General features: G+C 39.0%; 1 protein-coding gene across 1 annotated transcript; it reads right to left on the bottom strand.

The window, feature by feature from the left end:
- Positions 1 to 2,357: 2,357 nt before the first annotated feature.
- Positions 2,358 to 24,285, bottom strand: mrrf (mitochondrial ribosome recycling factor). Its single transcript, XM_084745687.1, has 7 exons — positions 24,155 to 24,285; positions 19,960 to 20,136; positions 19,656 to 19,808; positions 14,261 to 14,379; positions 7,976 to 8,067; positions 4,012 to 4,171; positions 2,358 to 2,553 (listed from the first exon to the last, which is right to left on the bottom strand). Exons 2-7 carry the CDS (start codon positions 20,132 to 20,134, stop codon positions 2,476 to 2,478), a joined length of 777 nt encoding a protein of 258 aa, XP_084601813.1. The 5' UTR covers positions 20,135 to 20,136; positions 24,155 to 24,285; the 3' UTR covers positions 2,358 to 2,475.
- Positions 24,286 to 24,355: the final 70 nt, after the last annotated feature.

Below are 24,355 nucleotides of genomic sequence, written 5' to 3' on the forward strand. Positions count from 1 at the left end.
CTACTTTACTGTGTCCCCTTGCAGGTTTTTATTGACTGGACAGTTATATTTACTCTGATAGAGTACATCTGCGTTTATTTACTCTGACTGTGTTTATTTACCCTGATAGAGGAAATCCGCTTTATCTACACTGATTGAGTATTGTATGCTGCTGTTTTATTTATCTTATCTTGTCGGGGTATGTTTGATATTCTCATATGGATGTGTTTGTTCTGTATTGTTGATGTGTCTTTGTATGGTTGTTTTGAGCATGCACCAAGACAAATTCCAACCAGTGTCTTATTGATATTGTAATAAATCTTGAATCACCTAAAAAACCACTGCAGTAACAAATGCAGCAGGTATGTAAGACATGAACACTGTCTAAATTATCCATGCTGTTTTCTTCCAAGTTGATATAACACAAATAAGTCTATTTAAACGTTATTGTGGGCTCGCATCTACAGTACAGATCTTATTACAACTTATGGGTGGACAGAGGTGAAATTCAGCTCTGGCCTATCTGCTTGGATTGTCCAGAGGCAAAGCAGAACTGCAAATTTTTACTACAAGCTGAAATAACTAGTTGGTTTTAGCTCCACTCCCTATATCACTTTATAAATCAGCTCAATTTATGTGAATTATTAACGTTAAAATACTGTTAAACCAAACTCAGACTTTTTTTCTGATTTGCTTTGATCTAAAGACACAATGGTCACAGATCATTTACTCCGTCACACCATTAACCAACCTGTGATGAAGTGTTTGCTACCGACGTACACGTATTGACAGGTCCAGCACAATGGCGCTTGTTTTAACTTTGTTGTTGATTAAACATCCAGGCAGACTGTCTTCATTTGCATTAAAATATGCTGCGGGTGCCACCATTTCAGTGCTGCTACATTGCTGATGCTCACTATTATAATTGTCCTGTACTTTCTTGGTGCCTTTATCAAGACTGTAACATATTTTTAACAAACCATCAGTTATTGTGTAATTATTGCTTAACGCTCTGAACATAGTTTGATAATAAAGGGTCTGATAGTTTTCACAAATGTATATTAAGTATCTAACATATTTAGAAGTACATAATAAATGCACAGCTGAGATGATGAGGATTCAGTTATGCACAACCGTATTTTGACATAGTAATATAACATAGTAGATTTGCATATCATGGAAGGATGAACTATTGGCTTTGACAGCGGTCTGCGCTCTCCGAGTGCCCTTCTAGTTTGCAATGTTGCAGCGCTGTAATCATCAAATGACTGGGTCACTATAAGACCAAGTGTGTGGGCAAACTTGTCTGCCATGTGGGTTGCCTGCAACCAGTAGCCGAGGAATCAAAACAAATCATGATAAAGTTGAAGACACCAACCACATAATAGTACAGAAAAGCCTCGCGCTGGTGTAAACAACAGACAGATCCATGTGTGTGTCACTGGGTAGGTTTCCCATTCAAACATTTCTTGCCATTGATTTGTTTTGAACAACTACTCTGGCTACAAGTGCAGCTATTTAAAGACAAAAAGGGCCAAGTGCGCAACATAAAAAAGGCTCTTTTCCTAATGGACAAGTGTGGTGCCAGCAGCCGGAGCCTGGAGATCTGTACACAGGAAAAGTCCATTATCACTCTGACTAATGGAGGAGGGGGCGACTTCAAACCAAAAGTGGAGAAAAAGAAAAGAAAACAAGAGCGAGAAAGATGACGCACATGGTACAGAGCAGTGTTTCTTTAATGGAGTCCATCAATAATTTTACTTTCCTGACTTTATTGTCGAGAGAGCAGCCGTATTATCAATCCTAGACATGGGCAGAAATTAAAGGCCTTTATTTCCTCAAGTGCATTTTTTAACAGACTTTGAATCAATGTGAAACAAATGTTTGGCAACACGCTAATGATATCCTGCGTCTCTGGAACAAACTCTCTCTCTTGCTCTCGCCACCAAGACAAACCCACAGCCAGTTTACATTCAGACGGGTGCGCTTGTTTTATATAAACAGACGGCCCTTGTGGCAAGAGGTTTGATTAGGAGGAGGCCCGCAAATCCCATTAAAAGTCCATTCGTCCCTCGCTTGGTGTTTGTTTGAAGACAGGAAGAGTATCAAGGGAGGAGGGAGGTGACTGGCAGTCTGACGTTGTTGCTGTTGTTTCCAAGCCAATTTATGTTTATGCACTGACGGTTAAACACAGATATCACCCAGCAGCGACAGGCAGATCCTTGCCAGTGATGTGGGCAGGAACCAAAGCCCAGTTTCTGCCAGGAGTACCAAAACATGTGCAACAGGACAGAGACTCGTTCCTCTGCGTGAAGCTTTCAGACAATTATGCTCATCGTGAGTACGGGATTGAGTCACTCATTGAGTCATGAGCCTATTATTAACATGATACGAATGACTCGTTGCATCTGTTATTTGTGTCCATCTGCAGATTCATATCTAAACAAAAGATACAGTATGAAAAAAAGACCTGTGTGTTTCTTTTCCTCGTCACAGTCAACCTAACAGCTCCTTGGTTTTGGCTGCAAGCTGTTTGTCGATGTCCAGTGCAATGTTGTCGGAGAACTGCTGAATCTGTGAAGGAAGAGGGAAAAAAATGATTTTACATGAAACAAGGCCATGTGTGGTTCCTGTAGCGACCCCTTTTCTATCATCGAGTAAGCTGACGACCCCTGACTAAGTGACATATTTAAATTAGATACAGTGCATAACAGTAATCATACCGAACACCTGATAAACTGTACAATGAACCCAAATAGTGAGCACAATAACTTCAGGAAGTTTATGAAAAACGAGTGGCTTGGATGAATTTTGAGCAGATTATTTCCTGAGAATATTGAATCAGAGATGAGTTTTTGTGACATTTTTAGTAACTTTAATGTCTATTTTGTGTATTTTTTGAATAATTAACAATCATGTAAACTTGTTAGGCCCCTTTTTTTGTCAAATTCAGTGTTTTCTTTTACCTGACACTTGGATATTGTTCTGTTAGCTCTTTGGTTGTTTTGACTGAATACTAATGCAGGATGAGGCTGTTTGGCAGAAAGCTAAAGCTCTGTGAATATAGTTTGTGTTCAGGTCTTCACCTTGCTTTATCCTGTCTGATATCCTTTTAAGATTATATCTTAAATAATAATCTAAACTTTAAAAATGACAACCTTTTTTTAGTCTTCCTCAAAGAAATGAATAAAATGTTGAGATACAAGCCCACTGTGCTTTACTTTTTTTCTCTTAAAATGAAGAAGGCTGTAGTGAAACTTTTGCGACCCCTAGTGGATGTCATGGGAACGACATAATGTTGACATAATGTAGCTGCGATGTGACAGAACCGGACTGATGATTAATGTTTCACTTTGGTGCCGAACTTGGAACTTACACATAACAGTAAAATATTATTATTGGAGATCTGTCACGAGGAAATGACTTAAAGCTTTAGTTAGAATTTCCCCACAGAGAAAGCTGTACTCTTGGACAGTTTGGGCTGTAGTTACAATAGTTTCAGGTATTAGTAAGCGCTAATTGTCATTTATTTCCTTGACTCAATATTGTGAATCATTTGCCGCATCTAGCCACTCATCTAAACATTCCTTTAAACTTCCTTTCCATAGTCTGATCTATCATTTGAAGGGTAACTAATATTTTATCCACCTTCCACCCTATTTTCTCATGTTTTTGTCTCTAAGTGACTAATGGGACAACAATTTCTGAAACTGGCCCAGCATTGTGAGAGAGGGCTGCAGCATGCAGAGGCAAAACTAAGCTACAACGTAAATCTTCTGGGCAACTGTGCACCATTACAGTAAGTCTGCTAAAAGTGCTTGTTTTTGCCTCAGACGGGCACAGATTTTTTGACTGACACCATTATGGATAATGTGGTAGCTTAGTTTCACTCCTGGGATAAAAACATGGGAAAGTTGGGTCCAGGTTGAAAAATACGGAAGTTACCCTTTAAGAAGTTTTATGATACTCAGTGACACTTTTGTCTCAACGTGTGATAGTACTGTTATCTTTTTTATTCTCCCTGTCTCCTACCTGTTTTTCCACAAGCCGTATGGTATCCTCCGAGTGGCCTGCCTTCGACTGTTTGACCTGCGTGACAGCGCTAGAACGCACTCTCCTCAACGAGTCTTTTGCCTTGTTGCTTAACTGTTTGGCCAGCTTGACGAGGTTCTCTCTGTGTTCTCGTGTTACTCTGCAGGGGAAAAGAAGAGATGAGAGGAAAGAGAGAAGACCAAAAGATTGACACAGAAAAAAAACACCAAAATGTAGAAAGTAAGAATCGCTGGCAGACAGGTGAATGGATTATACCGAGCAGCGGTCCACACACAAACTCATGGTTTTCATGACTGTAAGTGCAGTTTGAACATATGATGAAGAATGATATGAGTTTAGCCTAGCTCAACTGATGTCTATGGGACATGTACATATTTTTGTGGACCAAAATGGAAGTTAGCATAGCTTTGATTCCCTCCACAAAAAGACTATGGGATTTTTTGATTGAATTTTGGATTAGTGCAAAACAAAAGCTCTGTGGAGAACAAAAGTTTATGATGCTGACGAGCTTTATTCAGCAGGATAATCTTCTCAAATAAACAAAAGTTACATGATTTTTGTTTTTAAGTGTAAAAGCAATTGCCAGATGTAAAAAAGCTAACATTAAGTCATAAACAAACTACACCACAGTCACATAACTCGATGTTACCACCACTAAGTAATGAGTGCTCGACGCGATGTTGTTTTAATGCAGGGCTGCAGCTATTGATTAGTGTACTTCTGATACTATACTGTACTGTAGTATACTATAATACATATAATAGATAATTATAAACTGCACAGTATAATAAAACTACCCTCTGTAGTCAGAGACACAGAGCTGCTCCAGTGAGTGAGAGGAGCAGCAGCTGTAACTGAAGTTAGACCTACAATAAACATCACAATTTCATGATCTGTTGATGAGAAGTATGAAGTTTCCCAGTTACACCACTGGTTCAGCCACAAATGCTGGAGCCTGATGAATGAGTATTTTTCACTGCTGTCATTTATTGTGCTTGTAGGATTTATTTAGAGGGACCTACTTGTTTAATGTATGCAGTTTGGATGAGGTAGAGGTAAGTTTAATTGTTGTTATCTAACATATGTATACATTGTTGAACTGCTTGCTTTGTTGTATCCATGATATGAGGTTCTATAAATTCAATTATGCTGTAACTTACAATTTAAATGCATCCCTACCAGCTCATTTATAAATGTAACCTGCAATATTTGTAAATGCAATATCTATAAACTTTTTTGTGATTTGTATATTTTGTAAGAATGCTGTTTAAGCTTTAAAATATTTTGGGGATACATTTATTGATTTTGAGTTTGTCTAACTCTGCTTTTAATACTGTAGTGTGTTTAATAACCCATTGTTTTTTTCCTTCTTCACATGGGAAATGTTATTGTTTGCAGACTATCAACCACTCCCTATTACAGATGGCTTCTCATTGACGCAAATTGTTTGCCTGATGAGGGTCTAGTACTGAAACATTGCAAATAAATGTTAAATTGCATGTTAGACAGTGTGTGGGATTTCTTTAGTAACTTTGAGGTCTACTTGCTTCTCTCCTACGCACCTGTCTCATCTAATAGATGTGTGAAGTGTTCCTTTGCTTCCAGTTACACCACTGCAGGATTTCACTCATTGGAGGCAAAGGTGATGGCATTTCAATCAGTTGCTCTTCTTTTTTTTGCCACACAGAACGCTTCAGAGTAAAACACATCACAAATCCGTCTGGTATTTTCCCTGCATCTCTCTATCGAGATTTAAGAAATTATTACTCCAAAAAGTAAGGTAGCAGTACAACTGTATATCATATTATGATGGTTAAACTTAGTCTGTGGCCTACAGATCACAAACAAGAAATCATTTCAGCCTGGATTTAATGTCTCCAACAACCTCTGTAGTCTCATTTAGCCACTTGTTAGCAACCGCCATCTTTCAGACATGTAAAGTTGCATATTTACCGTTATATTTTATGTCATAGAACAAAATGCTAAATCTCCATTGACTTCCAGACGGGTGGACCAAAAGGCACAAATATGATAACTCATTTTCATGTTTTAGGACTTATTCCTGCAGCACGCTATAACAAAATATTTATTAAAAGGTTGCTGAGCTCTCATTGTTGGAGAAACTGCGCCTCTTGCTATAGTGCAGACATCTAGGAAAATAAGATAAACTAGGCTATAACTTCAACGTGCACAGAGAGACCTAACAAGAAAGGGTTAGTCAGATTCTTGTTAGGTGCTGTGTGGAAAAACACAAAACTGCAGAGATTAAATGATAAAAAAAAACAAAAAACAATGTCCTCACTTGTGCAAATGAGAGCGTTAAGTGCTTGTAGGCATCAAGTCTAATCATTTTAGTTCTGACTCGTAGCAAACATCAAACAGCAATCACTCCCCGAGGTCTCAGACCAGAGCTGAAACATCCGTCATCCCGACAACTTTGTATTCACTTTGCATTTGTTAATCACTCAGAAAATCCTACTTCCCATTTCACTCTCCCTCTTTGTCCTTAATTGGCTTTTTTTTCGTTGTTTTTGCCTAGGGGACTATTTGCAAACAATCCAAGTGCAGCGTCTATTTACCGCAAACAATACGGCCTAATTACTGATTCCAGGGCCAATCAAGGAGCGCCTTCTCTTTGGAAATGCAAATGGAGGCTCGGAGCGTGCCGAGACTGATTGCAGGGGGAAAGCAGTCTGACTCTTGTCTCCCTCCTCTGCCAGACTAACACCTGCTGCTCCAACGCGCACGCACACACACACACACGCAAAGATATATAAGCCAGCATTTATGCATGTATACTTGCATGCACATGTGTGTGTATATGTAAAAAACATACTGTATATACACAGAGAGTGGTTTAGTGAGTGAGTGACAGATAGTTTTGCATGAGGTTGTTTGACTTGGCACAGAGAAAAAGAGAAAGAGAGTAAGTGAGAGAGGTTTAGCCGGAATAAGAGAGAGAGTGACCTGACCCTCAAATCAACACAGGGGTCTGTATACATCTACAGAATATAATACTGCAAAAGTCAATAACTCGGTCAGTTACGGCTCAGACGAGGGGATTTATTAATGGGGAGAAATTCAAAACCAGGGATGAGACTTATTGTGAGTTTTAGCTAGGACCATTTATATAATGCATTGATTATTTCCTTGATTTATTGGTTAATTAATTAGTGTACAAAATGAAAAAAAAAAAAAGTCAAATGTCTGTCAAAGGTTAACAGAACACAAAAAATAGAGTCCAACTTATATTGGATTTTAGGGTCAATGCCGATACTGATATAAGGGAGTAAATAAAATTTGAATACTGATAAATCAGAATAGAATATACAGAATGTATTATAAAACACATTTTTTGCAGTGATACCTCAAAAGTGGTTAACACTGACAAGCACACATAATGTAGGCAAGATATGTTACAGTTCAACAATAAACTTCAGGGCACCAAACTTTCATCAGTATTTTTAATAATTATAAATAACTATAAATAAAAATACAAATATTTGTACTTATTACACCTGAATTATTAATAAACAATCTGCAATCTTATGTTCTGTAAAAATCAAAAAACAAAAAAACAACTCATATCAGTGAATATCAGACAGCACATATGGCAATACCAGTGTAGACTGATAATGCTGTGAGAGGCTGATGTTGATTTCATCATGTCTGCCTACCAATAAAACATGTCTTAAAACTTATTTATTACAGTAACAAAAATAAACTTTCACTGAATAAAATTATATTCAGTAAAATTGAATAAAACCTAATCATGTCAGGGCTTATAAAAGTTAAAATATGTTTATATTAAAGAGTGAGAAAAGGAAAATGTAAATGTAAAAGTGTAAGGACAAGATTGAAACAAAGGAAAGTGCTAAATACAGGAAAGCATTTCAGCCCTTGGGGATGTGTGTCTTAGTGTGTGTGTCAGAAAGAGACTCACTTGGGAACGGGCACCTTGATGATCGTCCCATCCACCTCTGGGTTAAGGTTCATGCTACTCTCTCTCAGGGCACGGGCGGCAGCCGCTGTAGCCTGGGGGCACACACACAAACACACACACACACACGCACAGATATATGAATGTGTGCTTGCTTTGAGCGCTGGTGTGAATGAGAAAGCAGTGCTAAAACTGCAGGTAGTGGCCCAGCTCCAGCTGGCAATCATTAAGGTGTCGTGGTGTGTATGTGTGTGTGTGTGTGTGTGTGTGTGTGTGTGTGTGTGTGTGTGTGTGTGTGTGTGTGTGTGTGTGTGTGTGTGTGCGCTTGGGTGTGGTGTGCATATGTGTGTGTGTGTGTCAGGGGAAGCCGGTGCAGTGTGGAAGTGCCTCAGGCCACTGTCAGCGTTCGGCCCTGTGGGACAGGACTGAGAGGTTGCAGGGCAGGGCGTTGACCTACAGTGACCTCACAGGAGAGTCTGTGCTTGTGTATTTTCTTGTTTCTCAAACATCTTTTAAACAGTAAAGATGTTCTGAAAAGTACAAAGAAAAAAGAGGAATAAAATGACCAATTTTATGACGCTGTATGTGTATCACTGCGCCTCTGTATGCATACACATCTGTACATCCAACAGTCCCTCCCTTTTTACACCCACCTATGCATCCACCTTCACACTTTAAACTAGTCATTTAAATTAAGTGAAAAATAAATAAAAAGATTCACTGAACATTATTCTCAAATCTCTGTCCTTTTCACTTCTGTTGGAGTAGAGACACATATGTGTAGCAAATAAATTTTCAAAGCCTGCAGTGATTCTCTGATTGGCACATTCTATATATAAAGTCCTAATGGGTGATATACTATATATATTCAATCCAGTTCAATTCCGACACTCTTAACATTTGTCCAGTTCCAGTCTGGAACAGAGTCAACTTTTACATTGTGTATTACATCAACCCTGTCCTCAGCTTTAGGTACCACAGTCTTGTCCAGAACATATATTTGTTTTAATCTCTAAGTCCTTTACTAATTTTTTCCCCAAGTATACTACCTGAAATATAAGTGGAAAATTTACCCTCAATATTTTCTTCACACATTCATTTAGCTCATTATCTTAAACTGATGGATTTAATGACAATAAAACATGTACACATATAACTTTATTTACTTAAACAGAGAAATTTCTTATGTCTTTTTATTTGTGGTCTAATTTTGAGAGACGTTGATATCTTATGGTCTTCAGACAGGCGCTTTGTCATTCTGACATGGTTGAGGGACAGTTATACCAAATGACTGAACCCATTTCTAAACATTATGTTTATCCACTCAAAAGCAACAAAGGCTTTGTTGCAGAAACAAAACATCATCCTCTGTATTGTACTATTATTTTTAGACATTTCTCTTTAAACAAACAATGAGAAATACATCCACTACATACATGTTATGCTAACAGTAGCGTACAGTATCATTTATACTGCATTTGTTTATATTGCATTTATGTTATTAATTAATGATGGCTGAATTCCATTTAGGTGCATCAGTTTTAGGGTCCAGATACTGTGCACATTGTCATAACTTACTGGGACACTTGAACAGAAAAAAAAGCCATCATTGCTGTTAGTAGTAACACATGCTTTTCTTTCTATGACAGGTTGAAACACTTTGTCTTGTGTATAACAGGTTCCTATACGCAAATGTAATTTTTTTTTAATGCAACTTAGTTCTGTAAAGACCAGCCTTGTGTCTGGATGTTAGATTCCCTTAAAATCTGGCATCATCATGTGTAACACTGTTTGTGGTGTAACTGAATAAAAATCTTGGTCCAAATGCAAACTTGATAAACAGATGATCTGATCAAAAGGCAGTTTCTTGAGAAATACAAGACAAATTAGTCCACACAAAGAGCAAAAGTAAAAATGCATGTTTATGATCTGCATTGAGCAACTACATCAACAGAAATAGATAGATGGGGCTAGTGATGGATCACAGAATATCTCCTGCCTTCTGCATATTTGTCAAAACTGTCACTAGAAATGAAAACATCTGCAGAAAAACTCCTTCTCCTCAGCTGTTGTCTAAAATGGCTTATTGAGAAAGTTGGAAAAAAATAGCAACTAATATTTCCCAAACACCATCTGTAATCTTTTTAAAGGAGGAAGATAATCAGGGGGAAATGAAAAGCGGAGCATTCTGTGTTTTATGAGGGAACGAGTGATCCAGCGTCAATGTGGACACTGGCTAGAGAGGCAGCTGTGCTTGTAAATGCAAAATGATGCCTCATCACAACACAGGATCAGACAAAGATGTTGCTGAGAGGTTCTGAGGAGTGTTGCTCAAGAGTCTCACAATACTTTGATAATATCAGTTAATTGACATAGTAGCTTATTTGGAGTTTTAGCAAAAAGTGCATAGGGTTGACCCTTAATAGTTGACTAAACTGTTAGCCAGTGAAAGGGTCTTAGTTGACCAAGTATTCATTTATCTGATAGAGGACAAAAAACATCTCAGACTCCATTCAGGAGCTGTGCCTTGCCATGAGCCCAGGATGAAAGAGACCTTTTCTCTCGCAAAACTGAAGTCACCGGTTCAGTGCTGCTAACTGTGCTATAGCCATTAGCTAGTAAGCTCAGTTAATAGTTGTATTACTCTCAGACCCAGCCTCCGTGATCGACGGAGGCCAGTTGAACAACCAGGACCAAGCACCGAGGTGATTCACAGCGGCTCCAACCAGGATTCTGATGATGCATTCCATTTGAACTGGATAGCTGGAATTTCTGAGTTTCCAGTTGGAAATTTCAGCTGGAACACCCCCTGTAGTGGGATGACTTGAAAAGTCGTAGGAACCTCATCAACCATGACCTCGAAATCCAAGATGGCTGCTCCGCACATCAACAGTTGTGAAAGCTATGTATTAGCACTTCTGTCTTTTGTGACTCAGTGAATCAGTCGTACACACAGTACCATATTATGAACAGCTGGCTCACTTTGTGCCCAAGAAATATAGATTTAAATAATTAATTTAATATCATAAATGGTTGCATGACATGATAAATCTGGGATTTGGATATTACATTTGGCCATATAGTTTTTTTTTGATAGTTTTTTGTTTAATTGTGTAGCCCTAGCTGAAGTAACGACTACTTGTCGACAGCGAAAACCTTTAGTTCGAGGCAGCTCTAAAACCGTATTTGTATTTATTTGACAGGCCAGCAGGCAGGCAGAGGAAGATTATCTTGCATGTTGACTCAACGGTAAATATTAAAACAGCGTTCACATATGTGAAACATAAAAACTTGATCCACCATATACAACACAATCCTTCAGTCCAGCAAATACTACATTAGAATCAGAGAGCTCCAGCTGAACAGCGCACACAGACAAGAAGGGGAAGAATCCAAATCCCCTGAATTACTGAAAACAAAGTCACACTCCTCAAACCAATTCTGCAACCGCATTACAATTCCCTCAGCTGAGCTTTACAAAAATGTGTAAATGTGCAATGAGAAGGAAAAAAAAAGAGCATAAGATTTGCTTTTTTTTTTTTTTACCCTTTCTAATCTACTCCACTTTCTCAACAGCTCCTTCTGCCCTTTTCTGCAGGGGGAAAGAAATGGCAGCAAGATTAAAGAAATTTATTTGTGCGCATTAAATTAATTCATGAGGTTTCTTTTCTTTTCCTTTGTTAAAGTCATCCGGTGCACAGGCCCTCTGGTTGCTCTCTTTGAGCGTGGGGTGATAGATTCAGCCCATACCTATGTTTGATTGTTCTCAGCATCAAATTCATCAGCGTTTCCCCCTCTCCGACCACTCTGGTGGTTACGGAAAAAAAACAAGCGGAATTTCTCTGGAAAGGCTGTGCAGGTTCTGGTTAATATGTTGGAGAGGAAGAGAAATTACACTGAAGTTTCACATCAAACGCTCGACGGCCCAGTTCAAAGCAAAGAGGCGAGTGGAGAGGAATGTGGCCGAGAGTCCGTATGCGTGTCCTGAAGAAAACACTTTATGAACAAAGTGGTGGGATGCTTTAACATGCACACACACACACAAAATTGCCTTGTGATCTAAGCATACTGGTAGATGTTGTTAGTTCCACTGTTCCTTCCCAGGCTACTCTTAATGAATGAATGGAAAACAATGGCAGGGCCTCTGGAGTGCCTGGTAATGGATAGGCATCATTATAAGCCTATTAGCTCTGGGTACTGAGGACTCACCTCTGTGTGGGACATGGGTAACGTAGGGCATGACAGGGTAGCGTGTGTGCGCATGAGTGTGTCTGTCAGTGTGTGTGGTCTGTGGTCAGAGTTTCTGGGAAGGAAATCGACTCACCGAAAGTCCATTCAGCCTGATTCAGGCTGAAGAAAGGATTTTCAGATTTGAGAGACTGATAGGTAGATTTGCATGTGTTTTTGTGATATCGGTACAAAAGAGAACAAAGAGGCAAAACCACAACTCTCTGATTCACAAAATGTGGCTGGGAGGAAAAGAGAAGGTGGTGGGAGATAGAGATAGAGTCACAGGTGTCTCTAAACTCTGAAACAGGCTATAAAATCAATTTAAGACCTCTGATTTAGTCTAAATTAAATTCCCTTGTATTGCTTGTCCATCTGATCTCTTTGACTTTTCATTAACCGCCATCAGCAGGTGAAATTTCTCTCTGATCCTGTGAAATATCTCAACATCTGCTGGATGGATACCCCAAAATTTGGCACACATATTCATGGTTCACAGGGGATGAATAATATTAACTTTGCTCGTCTCAGCCACCATTGGGTCAAATTTTTAGTTAGTCCAATACTTTGGTTTAAGATGAAATACCTGCAGAACTAACGATGTTCCCATCAGCCTCTGTTTATTGCTAATTAGTAAATAATAGAAAATATTAGAGCTGTGAATTGGCAAGAAACTGATAACACATAAGGTTTGGTGAGACAGCAGGTAATATCTGCTGCATCATGAGACATTCATGTGCATGATTCTCTTAAGTGTGCTGATATGTGCTCCAGATCAACACCAACATGAACAGAACCAGACGGTGCTCCATGATGCATATCCAGGTAGAAATTAGGCTGTTTGTTGCCTTTTTACCCACCAACTGACCCATATATTTGACCAAAAATGACATTTCCACCACATGACTTGCGTTTAAAATTTCTGGACTGAGTTTTGCCTCTGTGAACACAAACTGGTCCAGCTGGAAAATCGAAACGATGCATCATCTTCACACTGGTTCAATTCAGGAACCGGAGCTTTAGGAGTGAAGCTGCTGTAAATCATGTTTTGTTGATCTGAATTTCAATTCTTGCACTTAACTATATGTGTTTGCACTTTGCAAACTACTTTTTAAATTTTGAATTATTACTGTAAACATTATGAAGAGCAGGTCTCTGATATATTATCCCAGCAAGCATCACATGTAAGGTTTTATTGTTCATTATTTAATTGAGCTGTATGTTTTCTTATCCTCATGTCTATGATTCTTTATGTTACAGAAGCTTTTCAGAAGTTACACATGTGGGTTTGTCAGGCTTTTACCGTATCATACATACAAACACATTAGATGTTTACTAAGTGGGTTTACTAATTCAGCACTTAGGTTCTAAATCGTTTGAACTTGAACTTTGCGAACATCTCATGAGAAGAGGAGCAGATCTGAAAAAACATCATGAAAACAATGCACCAGGCAGCTGTATATCGTCTACTGAGATCAAATGTCAAATATAATGTCGTGTTAAATTCTAAAAAACATATTTAGATTTTGCAGACCACCACAAAGTCTGGTTGATCCCATGAACAAAACTCCTCTCTGGACCTCTGATTAGTACAGTGTTGTATAATCGAAGGAGGCGAAGAAGGAGAGGAGTAAAAAAAAAAAACAAAAAGAAAAATAATCCATTCCTTCCTAACCTGGGGGTAAAATGAGGTCATTTCCTATTCTGTGACAACTCACACGCAGACAGAACCACATCTTAGTGCACACACACACAGAGTTTAGGCTCTTGTTGCTATCTTTCACCCCAGAACAAAGGGCTCCCCGAGTGATCAATCAATTAGCATCTGAGACACAGTTGGAGAAAGAGAGGCAGATCAGGTTTCATTTACACAGAGAAGTGGGCTCAGAGTTCTGGTCTGGCTCACTTCTCCTGCGAGGACCGTCTTTCTGTCTGTGCACTGGATTATTTTCATAAAGCTTTAAGTTACTGTGAGAGACAAATAGATACCACTAGGAGGAATCTGTACGTGTGTTCTTGTGTTTGGTTGTGTTTGTGTGTGTGTGTGTGTGATTGTCTTACCTCTGGGAAGCTGTTCATGTTGACCATAATGAACTGAGGTGATTTCATGGAGATCTGACCCAGCTGGTTGAGAGGAAATTTCCCATCTTGAGTCGTCACCACAATGTGATCCAGAGCTCCTAAAAAAATACGGATAAATTAAATTGTTTATTTACTTTATTTATTTACCTACATTGACAATTTAAGGTATCACTTTACTGTTGCCATGTACAATACAGTCTCCTTGATTTTGTACATCTTTAAATCTGCAGGTCAGTTTTATCGGCTTATTTACTTATAGTTTATGATTATGATTCTAATGAGAGATGAGGACAGGAGGGTTGAGTTTGTACATTTGCGTTAGTGGAGCAGAAATGTGCCCTCATGAGGAGGCTTCCTGTGCACTCATATCATGTGCATGTGTCTGGTTTTCAAGTGTGGGTTTTAAAACTAATTAAACACCATACAAAAACCTACATTTCTCACTCCTCTTAAGTCTTTTGCCTCTTTGCCTCTGGTTTCTACCATTTTTTCCTTGTTAAAAGGGTTTTATGGGGAGTCTTTCTTTACCCGTATCCATGGTCTAAAGGACAGAGTGTGAAGGATGTAAAGCCTCCTGAGAGAAACTGATTTGTGATTTATAAATGAAATTTGGTTCTATTTTTTTCTGTGCAACTGACACGTCGTCTTCTCCCTCTCTTCAAAAGATAAAACGAAACATGCCACGAAACATTCGAATACTGATTTGGACATCAGTTACCATGGCAACGATAGAGGCTTTGATACATTCGGGTCAGCCCTAGTTACCAGATTGTTTTATTCTCAAGGATCAATATTGCTATCGGCCCCAAAAATCAAGTATCGTTCGGGCTGTTGCCAAACAGGATGGCATTCCTGGTTTTATGACACTGTTTCCGTGCAGACTGAACACACAACCCATCATTCAGTCACACACACACACACACAAACAACATCTAAACAAATAAACAGACAGATGAATGTGCAGCAGAAACCACAGACTGCACAAGTAAATAAAAAAAAATGCAGACCACTTTCAGACTGTTGTCTCTCCTCACTGTCAACACTGGTAAGGTAAGTTTGCCCACAGAGTTGACTTCTGTCACCCCCCCCCACCCCCACCCCTCTCCCTCTCTTCCATCTGGCTAACCTCAGACGCGGTTGTTTCCTTCTTCTCCACCTCTGCCTTACATCACCCGCTCCCTGCATACCCGCTGGGGGCCGTGCTGCTGGTGGTGTGTGTGTGCGGAAAGGGGGGGTGAAAGGGAGGTGAGCCAATGGTATAACCTTCTCTATGCGACCAATTTATCATATGATTTTGAGAGCCCAAAAACATGGATGTACCAGTCAAATGTGATGCAAAAGAAGAAATTAAAAATAAAAAGGTTGGTATTTTGTGATGAAATGGGTACCTTTAATTTAAAGGCCACAGCCCAACTCAATTATTGTCTCCCTGTCAGCCACTTATTCTGTCTCTTTCTTTGACTTCAAACATCCATTTGCGTCCCACTGTCTGTCTCATAGTGCCTCCGATCGTGTCCATATCTGTGACCTTCTGCCTGTCTGTCTTTGTTATCTGTGCCTTGACAATGAGGACCGACACATCTGCTAGTGCTTTAGGAGACCAGACAGACATGCAGACATTTCTTTAACTACAAAGGTGGAGGGTGAGGAGGGGTACAGGGTCTGAGAGAGAAGAGGCAGAGCAGAGGAGGGTTGGCTGAAAAGGAATTTGCCAAATTGATCTCTTACATATATTGATAATATAATTTATATGATATAAATATACATACTTTTAAATGTAAACTATGTTTTGGTTTTCATCTAAAAAGTATGTTTTTGAGGTCAACAGGAAAAATCATTTGTGAATTTCATATACCAGGGATAAACACAATTAACTGATATTGATCTTTCATTCAGTTTATTTTGGTCAACTTTGACATTTTCCCCCACTTTGTAAACAACAGATTTATGAGTAGGGCTGTCCCAAAAGTCATTTTTTTTACATTTGAAGCTTCTGTTGAGCGCTTTGAATGAAGCTTTGAATGTCTGTTTATTTATATTACCACCCTAAAAAAAGAAAAGAATCCTCAATTTGAATAAAGTGATTCGTAAGATTAAATGAGCTAGTCTTTTTTTTTTTTATTAAATCAACTTTCTTTAATAAATTCATTATAATTGTGTCATTATATGTAACATTGTCATTAAAAAAACAATGTACACATTCATATAAATATAATCCTTCTAAATCATCACTTATGACCCACTAGAAGTGTGTAGTAGCAGCTGTATCTGCAGAGACCCTGCAGGCTGCTTGGATTTCCTTATTTTCCATATTCTGCTGCACTCTGGATGCTTCTGGGCTTCAGCCTGTTTGGCAGTGGTATAACCCCCAGACATACACACACAGAGGCAGAGCAGACTGAGGATTACTTTGGCTGTATTCACGCAAAACCTGGTGTTGTATGCAGATGTGGGCTTGTTTATGTGTGCTACAGAATATAACTGCTGTGAAACAATGAGAAACATTTTATTTCTCATATTCAGGGCTTCGTTCTCACTACGGGTGTCTCGTTCACTGTTCCAGGTACGATGGGCCAGTATTGAATGGTACATTTACAAACAATGTTGCAGATTCTACCTTTGACAATTTCGGCAACATATATGTAATTTGTGGTGCTAATAGAATGATGCATGGTGCAAGAAGGAAAGCAGACGGTTTTTGACCTTAGTGAAAATGTTGTTTTTGAAAGGCTTGAAGGAAACAAATTGGCAATGAAACAGACAATTTCATCAGATAATGCCATTCTGTGAATTTTGGAAATCTTTTTTTGATTATTTAACTTTTGGACTTAATAACGCTCTGGAGTTGTTGGAAATGTTTGCCTCAAACGAGTTGGAAACAATCCTACTCAGTCATCATTGGGATCTACAGATAGTATACAACTAATAATATTTGTGTAGCCTAATCCTTATCTGCTACTGTGTAGAAATAGTTTTGAAACAGAATTATTTGATATGCAAAAACAACTGTGCAGAATTCAAATATTGTTTTATAATAAAAAGCTTTAAATCATTCAGTACAGCCCTAATCATAAGTTTGACAAATTCTCAATAAAACAAACCAAAAGTTGCAAACATGAAAACAGCACAGACAGTAATGTCACTCATTTACTGGGCATGTTCATCGACCTATGGACTGAAATCACAATAAAATATATTCTTATTTTGACAGCAGGTATTGCTTATTGCTTATAGGCAATACTGTTGTTCTTCAGTGTCCACTCTGACCTCACAAAGTTTCCATGGAAACTGAGACAGTTTTGGGCCTGATTACCCATCTGTGACTGTCCACAATATGGTGGTCATCATATCATTGATCCCATCTCTCTGCTTCTATCTATGACTGTCTGCTGGAAGCGCTGCCACACACAAACACGTGCACGGATACAGTATGAATTCATGACAACACACAACAGTACACACAGCCATATGCGCACACACGTACTCATAAGCTTAATGAGAGCCAGATGAGAGGTTCATTGAACAAACACACACACACACACACATTTTTGCACAAGACACACATGCACACAGTCGGACAACTGACGTCATTCCATTCCACCATCTCATCTCTCCTGTCAGCTCTAAGTCCTGCTGCCTCCCTGGATTACTGTGCAGCTGGACAGAAGAGAGGAGGATGGAGGGACTGGAGGAGAGCAGTGAGGGGCATAGAGACAGAGAGAGGAGACAGAGAGGATGACAGGATGGAGAGAAAGAGACAAAACTGACAAGAGAAACAGGAGGAGGACTGAGGTAGGGGATTCTCAAAAATTCTTGAGCTGAGAACAAATGTTTCCCTGTGGGTCAATAAGAAATTTGCATTCACAAGTATGAGATGGTTACTGAAAATATGGTATGAGCAGAGGCCAAAATACAAAAAAAATGGGAAAATGTTGGAAAAACTAAAGAAGAGTAAGTAATGGAGGGTTAAAGGGAGGGACCGAAGTAAGGCCTGGTACCACAATTTGATGCTTTTGTGGCACAGACCGAATAGCTTCAACTCTCAAGTATTTAACACTGCCTTGTTATTCGGTGCCAAATTTTGATACCTAAGGAGTAAATATTATCATCATCTCATCATATCTGGAGCTGAAGCAGAGAGTGTTTCTAAAAGCACAGACAACTGAAAAAGTCCTAGTATTCACTGTTTTTCCAGCACGCCCCAGTATTCCACCATTTTCACATTAAGCCTATGTTTGCTGTGTGGGTAAGTATACAAAATGCACATGCTGCAGATCAAATGTCATAGAAATTGCACTTTCATCTGAAGAGGAAAATGAATAAAAGTCTGATACTAGTGTCTGCCTCTTCCCTCAGGGGCCTCCATTATAAACCCCACCTCTGACTCCCCTGAGCCCAGCTCCCATTTGTTAGAGCCCAGAGACAAAGGGTCAAGACCTGGATGTAGTTGGGGAAACAGAGGTCAAACTGGGGTCAAGGTAAGGTCACACTGTGGGTTCACTCTCACCCTCACCCTCACCCTCAGGCATTTTAGGATAAAAGTGAGTAAGTCTTCCTCTTTGTTTGCATCTACCTAACAAAGTAAAAATAAGCCTGTGATTTGCTGTTAGGAAGGAAAGGTTGAATGTGTGCAGTGCACAATGTGGCTGGATAATAAAAGTGTACTGCTGTCAATACACAATTCTTGCATTGTTTGGTATTTATCAATTTTTTTTCAAATTGAAAGAAGAAATCAGCAAATAACGAAGCTGTATGTTATTCTGTGATTCATCCATATTGTGTTGTTTTGAGGTATATCATGGATGTCTGCAGTCCAGGCAGATGCTGAAAGATGTCCCTCTGAGTCTAAGCAAACTTTACAACAGGGAACTGAGGTTGTTTAATTGCTCCAGACGCCTTTGACAAAAACAGTAGAACATCGGACTTGCTCATCTACCACTGCCTTGATCCACAGGAAGTAATGTACACCAAAGTCACAGAAAAAAGACACACATACACACACACACACACACTCAAAGGAGCCTCTGTGGCTTTGAAGAGAGCAAAGATGTTCATAGATGTTCTTCAGTTCCCTGTTGGAAAAGGCTGTCTGAGGACAAAGCAAAGTGGAGAAAATGTTCTAAATATAGCGCCTATTTTAATATCAATAGATACTGATTGTTTTTAGGGAGCTAAAATACATTTCGCTGCTGCTTCTGCTGCTTCCACAGCAATACATTGCTTGAGAGTCAATGCATTTGTGCATTTTTGGCCTTTCATGATCAACTTTGTACACAGGGCTGAAAAATAAAAAAGGGAGAGCGATGTAAGGAGACAGAGGCAGACAGACAACACGACTGGGAGTCCAAGAAAGAAACTAAGATAAGCTGAATACCTGGCGAGGTGCGGATGCTGAGGTTGCGTGTAAAGTCATCTTTGAGTGCACTGAGAACAGCTGTCATGTCCGCCTTCACTTCATCCAGACTGATGATGTCTTCCACTAGAGCAGAATTAATATTCAGCTTCGCCGACTGGCCTTTTGCCTTGGCTTGGAAGATGAAGAGACAGAGAGAAGAAAAGCACTGAGGGAATAGTGGAGACTCATATCTAAGATAAATAATATCTAATCAAATAATCCACACAGATGCCAACAGAACCACAGGAGCTACACTTCGGTGAATTCCTGTCTCCTCACTGACCTTTTGCCTTCTTGGTGGCATAGAGCCTGGTGCATGCAGTGGGGTAACAGGTGGTGTTGCTGGGGTACAGAAGTGGTGCACGGACCCTGGACGTGGCCACGAGTGGAGACCTGACTTGTCGCACCAGGGACTGACACAACAGCGGTCGCAGCAGGTTCAGCTGATTTAAAGCCATAACTGTCAAGAGAGAAGAGGGAAGTAAGGCAGAAAATAAAAATGTTGTTAAAGGAAGGATTTGTTGATTTTAGAAGGACAACATCTGATTACATTTGACTTTGTTCAAAGATACGTGGAGGGCACTGCTGGTAATATCTATCATTATGAAGTAATAGCTCATATCAGCCAGTAGGAGGTAGGCCTACATCTTGTTCTACTGTATCACACTACTATAGTCTCTTTTTCTCTTGACAACGATATTATGATCATCTGTGCCAAAAATAGAACAAAACCGGTCAGTACCATCTTTTCTTTGCAACTTCAACAATATCTCTTTGCAGTTACAGTTTATTAGTACAAAGAGATAAATATAATACAATCTAATACAACAGTACTACGATAAAGTCAACCTTCATGGAGGAGTTTTAGACTGTTACAGAGGTGATGATTCAACTTTTTGACCATTTTGGTGGATGTAGTTTGTGGTGCTGTTGAAATGCATTGAATTATACTGAGAGGTGTTTCTGTAATTTAGCCTGGGGTGAAAAAAATTACCAAACATCCATCTGCTTAATGCAAAAAAACAGCGCTATAAACTGTAGGCTCCAAAATTATCATACAGCAGAATCAACCTCTCTAAGTTTCAACGAACCTGAACTTTATAACCTTCAGGAAGGTTGGATTAATTGCAGGACTGTTGTATTAAAATGCATTAGTTTCAGGTAAGTGTACCTAATAAAGTGGCAACTAAACTGACTGTAGAAAGAGTAACATTTAAGCAAATTGTTGAACTTTGTTTTTTTTAACTGTAAGATGAAAAGTCAGTGTACAATTTTGTGATAATATTGTTTATGAAAAATAAATTGGTTGGACTCCATGAGATCACAGACATACATTCAAACATTAAGCTGTTGTTGGAAGATAAATACAGATACTGGTGATACAAGTCAGAGTGGAATTTAATAAGGGGAAGTATGTGGTAGGATATTCTGTTGTTCTGTTGTTCTAGTATGTTTCTCTTCTCTAACGCAATTAACAATGAAAGGAAATAGTGAGCTAAGCAACTCAAGTAAACTCTTACATTATGTGACAACACTTAATAACATGTAATGAATACTGGGTCAAATACTCATGATAAAGCCACTGGCAATTCAAATCAGCAATAGCCTTCTAACTATCCAATTTAGGGTCTTATGTACATATTAATAAGCAAGCAAAAGATATTAGAAATGAATTTTAATCCAAATTCAAAATATTGTCATTTAAGTTTTTGTCCACTTTTAGATTAGATTTGAGTTGGGTGTGATTATGCTTGGATATTTATTATGACGAGGCCGTAACATCGCTGCAAACGCCTTTTACAAAAAAGCATTTTCATCTCATAGAACATAGGACAGGACTTGTTGATCAGTGGATATGTGCATTTTGAAAAGCATTGTATATTATATCTACATCTGCCAGTGGGTCCTCACGATAATAGTGGGCATAATAATACCTTAATTCCATTACAGGACTGGCTCACTGGTCTGATGTACTGGGACAATAATTTCTTGACTAAACAATTAATCATTTGGTCTACAGAATGTCAGAAAATTATGAAAACTGCCCACCAAAATTTTCTTAAAGCCAAAGGTCAGGTTATGATTTTGTATATTTTCTCACAATTAATATGAGACAAACAAAAACCAGTAGTCCTCACAATTATTGATATACATTAAATTGATAAACTGAGTAATGATTTTATCACTTGGAACGCAGGCTGTGCCTTTAATCAGAACTGCTCTGACAATACATAGCACAGAGGAGGAAAAGAGGCTCTTGTAAATCATATTTAACATGGCTGCTGTTGTAGAACTTCCTGTACTCAACTCTGACAGGCTTCATTATATGCCATTACACTTCATCACAAACGTGCTCCTTCTCTTCCTCTTACGCACACAAATCTATAGGCCAAAACAAAACAGTCTACGCTCAGCCCACGCACAGTTGTTTGGGCATTCCTGAAGGGGAACCATTCAAATCACACAACAATATGAGACCAACCACTCCTTTTCTTTGGACTGAACCACCTCCCACCTTGCAAACAGGCTCTCAAGTGTGAACTGTGTCACTGAACCCCGGTGAACACACAAGCACAGGCAAACTCTGAGATATGAAGCCCACAGACATAAACACAAACTAAAGCTGGTCTTTCACAGTCAGTGGCTGTGAACGGCTCACAGTGTTCTGGAGCCTGACTGACATCCTCTGTTGTCAGGTGTGTATTTATAACTGGAAGGTGAGACGAGAAATAAATCATACTGCTGCATTAAAGGCAGTTTGGTTACAAATGAGAAAAACCTTTCCCAAATGCATCATATTTTGGAGATATTTATGTATAAATTATTTTAAAAAATAGGAAGTATCATCAGTTTAGCACAATATGACTGTGTAAAACAAAAAACACTCAAATAGTGACTGAAAAGCTTAAAATGTTATATATAACACTAAATTGGTTTATCTTTTTAAAACTCCTCCTCACTTTATTTGAAGCCCAAAAATCCCATATACAATCCTAATCTCAGAGTCCTCAGTGGTTGCTATGGCCAGGACACAAATCCCTGGTGTTAATCCAACACTGACTCCAGATACTAACCTGAAATCCTAACATATCCCAATAGCAATATTTAGGCTAGACTGCGGACCACCACCTAAAATAAAAACCCATGACAGGCATCCATGGCTGGCAGGTTTCCTGACAAGCAAGATATGATACAGCGCACTGTAGCAGAGCAGATAGGCTCAGATGTGGGACGGTGATGGATCTCTTTAGAGTGGAAGTCAAGCAGAAAAACTGAAGCACAGGTGTTCAGTGGGATACTGTAGCCTCATATCCTGTAGATTTCACACACAGCAGCAGCTGCAGACACACCTCTCCTTCCAGTGGCAGATGCCAGCTGGTGAGCCCGCATGATCTCTCGTCTGCACGCTTTACAGTTTGAGCAGACAATAACACAACAGCATCTGATGATGCTCTGCATCATAAAACAAACTGTTAAGACTTGGGCGGCACCTAACGATTATTTTAAATATCAGCTAACCTCTCAATTGTGCCACAAAATTGTGAAAAATTACAGTTGCAACCTTTTTATATATTTTGCTTGATAAATTACTTGCATACTTGATTATCATTATTGTTGTCAATTAATAATCAATTTAATCTGCAAATGACCTAATCAACATCCTTTTAAGTGCTAGGTCACATTATTAATACACCATTTAACACTATTTAAGTAACAAGAAACTACATACATTTTTTTTTTTTTACAAAAATAACCCTAAAAAATTAAAAATGATGTTAAAATGCCAAATAGATTTTTTTTTATTATTATCATGCAGACTGTGAAGAAAATCACCTGGGTAGCTTCAGGTGTGGTTACATACTAAACAGATATTTTGATATATTTGACTTTAAAAGGTCTTTCAGTTATTATTACAGTTTATGTTTTAATACCTGCCATCCCTGCAAGTGGCACCAGGTTGATTCAGGTTGATGGTGGATTTTTACTCGAATACAGCAGGAAAGATTGTTGGGGCACATACTATATCATTATCACCACTAACAATAGACATTCTTCACTGCAGCTATATTGATATGAAATAGACATCACTTGTGTTTGCAATGACACTGCTTGGTGCCATTCAGTTTAGCGAGGCGACGAATTTACAGTGGGCAAACATCCACAATAGCACCACCTTAACCCTGTCTGAGCTGAATGGAGGGAACCTTTATTCGTATAATTAGTAACACCTGTGTTCACTCCACTATTTCATGTCAAAATGACCGATCCTCAGGCTTTATGTAAGTGAAGTTGTGTGAAGGTCGGTGTGACGGGGGTGTGCATACAGCGTTTCTTCGCATTCTTCTGTTCACACTGCGAGCAAACACCAACATAAACCACGAACACGTAGTTAATAAATTTAACACGGACGTTCATTTCAGTTACGCTCGCCCCAGACCAAAACTTTAACCGTAAATCGCTCCGAACAACATACTTACTTAGAAGTTTACAGTCCTCACATAGGCATGTTAGCTAGGGAAAAGCCACGTTTGACATCTGTGTCGTCATCATCACGCGCCGATACATTGAGACGTCTGCTTGTGTGTTTGAAACTTTACAGAGCGTATACCCACCGAGCGGGTAGAGTCAAAGGAATGTGAGTCGAAGTCGCGGATAAAACCTACGGGAGACGCCCGACA

Source organism: Lutjanus erythropterus, chromosome 20 (assembly GCF_056507025.1).
Source record: "Lutjanus erythropterus isolate fLutEry1 chromosome 20, fLutEry1.hap2, whole genome shotgun sequence".
Lineage (NCBI taxonomy): Eukaryota > Metazoa > Chordata > Actinopteri > Lutjaniformes > Lutjanidae > Lutjanus > Lutjanus erythropterus.